The sequence below is a fragment of the Montipora capricornis genome, chromosome 3, assembly GCF_036669925.1.
Source record: "Montipora capricornis isolate CH-2021 chromosome 3, ASM3666992v2, whole genome shotgun sequence".
NCBI classification, from domain to species: Eukaryota; Metazoa; Cnidaria; class Anthozoa; order Scleractinia; family Acroporidae; genus Montipora; species Montipora capricornis.
Window position 1 is genome coordinate 65,633,726 of NC_090885.1, and position 7,500 is coordinate 65,641,225.

The 7,500-nt window shown below is 40.1% G+C and overlaps 1 protein-coding gene across 2 annotated transcripts in view; it reads left to right on the forward strand.

Annotated features, from left to right (window-relative positions):
• The window catches only part of LOC138043748 (myoferlin-like), a 68,678-nt gene that overhangs the window by 9,162 nt on the left and 52,016 nt on the right, over window positions 1-7,500 (forward strand). For both annotated transcript variants that reach the window (XR_011131321.1, XM_068890167.1), the window contains exons 6-13: window positions 1-51; window positions 1,434-1,464; window positions 2,504-2,568; window positions 2,966-3,016; window positions 3,438-3,484; window positions 4,829-4,911; window positions 5,085-5,185; window positions 6,448-6,516. Coding sequence is in view for 1 of the 2 variants with exons in the window: in XM_068890167.1 (XP_068746268.1) it covers window positions 1-51; window positions 1,434-1,464; window positions 2,504-2,568; window positions 2,966-3,016; window positions 3,438-3,484; window positions 4,829-4,911; window positions 5,085-5,185; window positions 6,448-6,516 (498 nt within the window). In the remaining variant the exon portion in view is untranslated. The remainder of the gene's footprint in view (window positions 52-1,433; window positions 1,465-2,503; window positions 2,569-2,965; window positions 3,017-3,437; window positions 3,485-4,828; window positions 4,912-5,084; window positions 5,186-6,447; window positions 6,517-7,500) is intronic.

Here is a 7,500-nt window from a genome sequence, read left to right on the forward strand (position 1 = left end):
GTATTCAATTCGAAGAAATTAAGAGCTAACGCCATGGTGGGGAGTTTTCTGGTAAGATGAAAGATAAATAAAATTAAAGAGGTTGAATAAAGTAAAAGGGAAATCAACAAAGAAGCACAAGAAATGGACCATGGAATTATTCCACGGTTGTTAAACCTTGTTGCTTTCTTTGCAATAGTGCAGTGGACAGCATTAATCAAAGAAATAACTTACCTTACCTTTAGTGCATAATCATGAGAAAAGGTGAGATGCAACATGTCGACTTCTTCTCTGTGTTATTGACTATTCGCCCGGGACGTCGAGTTTCAACCGGAAGCGGATGCGCGTTCCTCGGCCATTGGTTCGCTTGGTGATGAATGATTTCACTCACAGTGTATTCCTTGGGATAGTTCTTAATCAGACGAACGCAAACTCACCATAAATCTATGTCCAGAAACGCAGGTGATTAGATGCAAGAGGCTTGTAATAAGCGTCACTCACCAAGTTTCCTCTTGCTCTTCTAACTGACTTCAACATTATTTGTGTCTGTATACAAATAATAAACACAAAAAAGTATCCCTAACCTCTTCTTCTACTCAGTCAAGCAAAGATAAATAGCTGGGCTATTCATACTTGAAAAATTACAATTTCCTCGATTGTGACGGGTGCAAAAAACTCAAATTTTCTACTTATTCAGTTGCCACGTTGTTATCGGACAGTTCAATAAGCCAATCACATTCAAAGTTGTAGTTTAAATCAACCAATCCACAACCTTGGTTTCAATCACCATAGAATCAGTGTACCGACTCCTAAATCGGGAGCGTTCATCATTTGCATGGAAAATCCGATTGAAATGGAACGCTCGTAATGGTACAGGATTTTCCCGGTCTGGCGTTTCGCCAGGCCCGAGTCTCTCGCGGCTGGAAGAAAACAACGTCAAATCAAAATGGCGGCTGCATCTGCCTTTCTTTCATTCATTCATTCATTCATTCTTTCTTTCTTTCTTTCAGAGCGACATTAAACATTTTACGCCTCCTTTGTCAGTGTTTTAATGCAAATTTTCCCTTTCTTTCATAACTTGGCTCTTCTCCTTTTCTCGGAAATTGTAATTTTTATTATTAATTGGTAAAAGGACTTCGTATCGTCCAATTCGGTCTGTAATCATATTCGTGATAAACAAATCGGACTCCAGCTGCGCAGTCGTCCGATTTTGTTATCACTCGTATGATTACAGGCCGAATTGAACTCCACTCAGTCCTATTACCATTACTTATCATAACCTTAAAATAACGCTCACCCTGAAATAAGTATTTTAAAAGTGTTAACCTTAAAGAAAAATTTTGTTACGGCTTGCATCTAGCTTCAATGTATTTCTGGACAAAAGCAAAGCTAGACCATTTGTAATCACTTTTATTCTGTATCATGTCCTTGAACGCTCTTTATTTCTCTTGCAGTGTGATGTTGGATTTTTCTATGATGAGCCTTGTAAGTCTGATTGCGTTATTCACCTTTGTCAGCAGTGGTGGTGTTTGTGACTTCTGTCGATGAATGAAACTCCACCGTAATATACAGAAACAAATTGATGTCAACAATTATAATGAAGAAGTGGTCATGCACTTGTGATGTGGAGCGCGCCCTTTCGTCTGCTACTCTTAATAGGGGGCTTTAGCAACGACGACGGGAACGGCAACGAGAACGTCTTGTAAAAACATAAATTCACTTTATTGCGATCACTTGGTTACTGTTACAAGCTTTTTAATATGACAAAGGTGTGGCAGTTCCTCACGAATGAAACCGTTATTATCTGCGTTTTATTTAGGGGAGAAAAATGAAAAATGATCTCCAAGTGCTGACGTTCTCCATAACATTTCAAACTTTTGTTATTTCACGTTGTTGCTTTGCTGACGACGACAAAAAAATGCACGTGCAGGGCGTGCAAAGCTATTTTTTTTTGCCCACTGAATATGCAAATTTGTGACGTTCTCGTTGCCGTCGCCGTTGTCGTTGCTAAAGCTCCCTAGTGCGGGATAAGGTCGACCAGTTATGCATTACCTTTGCTCCGCAGTGATTGGTGTCAGTTTTCGACATGCCTTGAGGTTGCATTTAGATTCTTTTGTCAATCCGGTTGTTTTCTTTGTCAAGAGGACCAGAGAGTACAATGCATACCGAACAATAACGTTAACAACATGCAACTCAAGGTAAGAATCCCAACTGGCCGGAGGCAAACCAGTTGGCTATTTACAAGTGTAGCAAAGCAGATGAACCAGGGAACACCGGGATAAAATCTAACTAGTGGTAAGAACGGGTCTTGAACTCGGGATCCTCGGATTTAAAGCCAAGCACCCTAACCAATGGGTCGGACTTTTATTCGGCTTTTGCTTACTTGTACTGTTTTGGGATCCTCGGCTGGCCGTCGGCGGGGCGTAAGAAAATCATGAACTGCTCAGAATTTTGTAGTACTAATCAGTGAATTTATCTCTTGTTCCGGTATTGACCTAGCCTTTTTTCTTTGACATCGTTTCAGCTCATGCTGTTATACGGAAATGGATTTTGTTGTCTGATCCAGAGGACAAGATGGCAGGAGCGAAGGTATTTACCAAGTGCATCATTCATTACTAACATTTCCCTTTGATGAGAAATAGAACTTCATGTATCTATTGTAACTCTAGAACTACCACAGATTCTAGTCGTACAGCCCCTGTTAAAAGAAGACGTGGTTCTTATTTCCCACCAGGAATTAATTTTGATCAATCTAAGCTTTAAGACAAACCAAAACAATGGAAGGGGTATTTTTTCCTCTGTTTGTAAATAGTTCGTATTTGTCACATGAAATTAGGACAAATTTTCTCATCCACTTCAGGAAATAAACATTTCCACATAAAAATGAATTGTGAGGACGGGGCTTCCTTGATTTCCGTGGAGATCATGTACATTTAAAGGGCGTACTGTGCAATGCGGCTAGCTAAGCTCTCCATGTTTTTTCCAGGGGTATTTGAAAGTGACTGTCATGGTTCTTGGACCTGGGGATGAAGCACCGGTGAGTCGAATTAAATAACCGCTGTATTTAGTTTCTTTGTGAGAGAAAATAACAAGGCATGTTCTAATCTCAGATTGGCGTTTGGCAGTACTCCTGCAATGACAGTTAACATTTTAGTAATCGACGCAGGATGATATGTTCAGAAATGGATCAATCGTATTTTAATTTTGTAAGACCATGAATATTCCATTACTTTATTTATTTGCCTACTTTCAGAACTTATTCGACAAATAGTCAAGCAACTAGCTTAAACGAAACAAGTTTCATTGATTTTAAACAAAATTGCAATTTTATTCTGATCTTTCCCGTCAATGTAGCGTGAGCTGCGTTGGGGGGAAACGTCAGAATCAACCTCAGTCAACGTCGGCCATAAAAGGAGTGCATGCAATGCCATTAATTATCAACTTCTTTTTAATTTCAGACAGTTACTGTTAGCGCAGATCAAGATGATCTTGACGACATAGAAGAGTAAGCAACTTTATAATATGGGCATTGTTATAACTTTCTGGGGAACAGATTTGCCTTCGGCGGTTGCAGCGCTTGTATGCTATACCAGCTTTCACAGAGCCCTCTGGCGTTAAAAGCTAGCGGAGAGATTTCTTAGAGAATCATTTCCCAGTCCAAATTTGGACAAAATCCCAGTCCCAGTGGCAAGGTTTCTTAGAAATCCTAGTCCCTGCTACTAAAATCCCAACTGGAATTATAGTAGGGAAAATATCATTTTAGGGCATCTATATGTTTTATGAAGCAGTTAAGTCTTAAAACGAATTCCGACATGAGATTACTGGAGTACGGAGGCCATTAAGTCAGTGCGAGGAGTTGTAGCTGCGTGGGATTGCTTACCCAAGTGTCTGCCGGAAAAGGCCTGCTATCACTTGGAACATAAGGGCAGTCTGACTGATGCAGTCTCCCGTTTCTCTACGTCACCTTCAGAGTCACTGTCATTATCAGCATTACTAAATTCATCAACATAAGTATCCTCACCAGTATCCTCCTCTGAGTTTGCGCCCTCTTCACTAGACCTACCATAATCGCTAGGCCCGGAGATCTTACAAATCAGTAAGGTACGTTCAAGGACGTTCCAGTTCCTCCACCTGACACATTCACTATGGCGCCTTGCCCAATAGCTCATCTGAGCTTCTTCTTTTCGAGTGATTGCATTGGTTGCAGTGGGTTTAGGGAGGTCAATTCGTGCTAGTGAAGCCGTAGTAGAGGTAGGGAGCTTTGAGGTTCAAAAACAAGCCTGTTAGCATAACGCATGTCCTCACGGCTCACATGGAAGTGGCCAGGAACGCAAGAAGACCGCATGAAATATTTGACATCAGGATTTTTGAGCAGAACTAATACCCGATGACTTCTGATAACGCAAATCCCATTCGCACTAAGGACTCTTTATCTCCCATTCCCAGTAATAAAATGCCTGTTCCCAGTGACCAAATCCCATTTTCCCGCCGAAAAATCAGGTCAATCCCAGCTCCCATTTTACCCCTTCATGACCCTCTTCTTGAATTGATGCATAACCTGCACTTGACTATATGCAAATCCTAGCATTACATAACTGTCTGTCCTATCCCCGATCACCTTCTTCCACGTTACTTATTAAAACATATGTTATTGATTGTCAGTCTCAGAAAATTTTGAAAATCAGGACCTGTTCCCGTACTCACCGGCAGAGGTCGACTGTGTTAAAAAAAAAAAAAACTTGAGCGACTGAAATATTGTAGTGGTCTACTGCACTTACGCCAGTCCGGCGATAAATTGAGTTCTTACCCTTTCTTGAATGAAAATGCAATTGAAATATCTTTTTTGTAGTAACTTGATCCAACCACCAGGAATGATGCTAAGACCAGCCGTGTTTTCGTTGAGAATATTCAGAGCAGAAGATATACCGCAAAGTAAGGCTTAAATTTTATTGCAGAATGTAGTGTTCTCTTGTCGTTATTTTGAAAGATGATATGGAAAAGTTCAATTAACCGGCATCAAGTTTGATTTTGCAGATGATTGATTTGATGTTTTTTTCCCACTAAAACGCTACTTTCTTTCATTTATACCAACTTGCCTTTCGCAGTGGACAGTGCTGTGGGCGAGCAGATGAAAAAAGCTCTTCTTGGTGGTGAGATGAAAGAGCTGGTGGATCCGTATCTACAGTTTTCCTTTGCTGGAAAAGATGTGAGTTACTACTTCGATTAAGAAACTATCCACCATTATGATATTTCCTTTATTAGATTTCTTGTTGTTTTTGTTGCTAAATAAAGTTCAGAAAATAACTTGCCATCGTAATAAAGGTTTCAGTAAACGTTGGAAATGAAGACGCCTATGAAAGGAACCGACTCACCTTCCTCTTTTGTTCCTATCGATCCAAGCGTGGCCGAGAGTTCAAAATAGCTGCAAACAGTGATAGGCAAAAAGAGATGGAACTGTTTAATTGAAGGCCTTAATAAGGACGGTGCCTACTTCTGTTATTGCGCATACGTTCTGCGCATCTCGAGATACTCGGGTTTCCTATCGGTCGTGCTTACTAATACAGGGGTATTTTTGCATCGTTTAAAATTATCCGGAGAAAGAAGATCTTATTAAGTACTCTCGGTATCCAAAAAGAAAACTGGGGGTAACCATGCATTTTTGAGAGATAATTAAGCTTCAATTTGAGAAAGAACGCCATACGTTGCTTTTTATTTTAAAGCTTTTTACAAATATTATTCATCAATTATCTTTGAAACATGCGTGGTTACCCCATAATTTCTTTTTGGATTTCAATAACACTTGTTAAGATCTACGTTTCCTGCATAATCATAAACCGAGGAAAAAATACCTTTGAATTAGTAGGCACCGTCTTAAGCCAAGTTCCTATCAGGGAACGACAGTCTTTGAGTCACCTGGGTGGTCTCACTAGTCGTTGCGACCTCCTTGGTCCAAAATCAACTTCCAACGGAGGGCATTTTTTCGGAGGGGCAGTGGCCTCTGCCTCAGCGCTCGTTAAAGGCTCACCTTCAACCGACAGGCATTGCGTGCCGTGGAACAATTTTCATACATGAAAATCCCGCCAAAGCTGAAATTCATCCAATCAAACATCTTAGGGAGATGAGTTTGTGTTTGTGTTTGTGTTTGTGTTTGTGTTTCAGTTTGTGGCGAGGAACCGTTTCGCGAAAGTTTGTTTTTGCTAATGCTATTTTGCTTGGGCACGCATCATGTTTTGAAAGGTTTTTGGTCGGATTCTCCGTTTGTATCAACAAAAGGGTCAATCGCGCTAGCTCAAAAAGCCTTTTTGCCGTTACACCCTTGAGACCTGTACAATGTAAAAAATTTAGCTTGCGAAATGTCAGATTGATTAGGGAAAAGGGTTTGTGAAAACCACTTGGAATAATTAGAATTTGAGTGATATCTTCCTCACTATCCCCACCTTGCGTCTAATGTGCCCATTTTTTGTTTAGGGGCGGACAAATACACATGAAAAGTGTGACCATCCTGAATTCAATCAAGAGATTCATGTTGCATTCCAGGTAAAGTAATTTTACTTGTTACCTTATTTGTTAATGCTATTATCCTCATGACTAGCTGAAAGCCTCGGATTGGAAACCTGATCAAAATCACTGGTATCGCGAACGTCGTCATCATCATCATCATCATCATCGTCGTCATCGTCATCGTCATCATCGTCATCATCATCATCATTTTCATCATCTTCATCGTCATCATAGTCATGATCACCATAATCATCGTCACCATCTTTATCATCATCGTTATTGTCATCATCATCTTCATCTTCATCTTCATCTTCATCATTATCGTCATCGTCATCGTCATCGTCATTGCCATTGCCATTGCCATTGTCATTGTCGTCATTGTCATCTTCGTCATCGTCATCATCGTGATCATATCGTCATATGTAAAAAATAAAAAATCATATCATCATCGTCATTGTCATCGTCATCGTCATCGTCATCGTCATCGTCATCGTCATTGTCATCGTCATCGTCATCGTCATTGTCATCGTTATCGTAATCGTCATCGTCATCATCATCCTCGGAATCACTGCCATCAACTTGCTGTCACAGATATCAAGGAATGGTTTTTGCACTCATTCAGACAACTTAAAAAAATGTCTGAAAAAGCTCGAAAAAATCTCAGCTCTTAAAAACTATTTTCGCAAATCCCATAATACCCCTTGTTTACCCCACAAAATTTTGCATAATAATTGTTTGCAATTTCTCCCGGAACGTGAAGATGTCCCAAGAGAAATCGAAAACAGTGATTATGCAAAAGTTTCTTTGGGGGCGGGGGGGGGGGGGGGTAAACATGGTGTATTATGAAATTTGAGAAAGTAGACAATTGGATATAAATGACCCCTTCAATTATGACAATTAACTGGCTAAATTCTCGTGCACGGATGATTCCTTCATTTTATCTAAACTTCACTCTCTAATTGTTAAATGTGAGTATAACCATCACGATAATTTACATCATTACCCTTTAGCACCAAACGT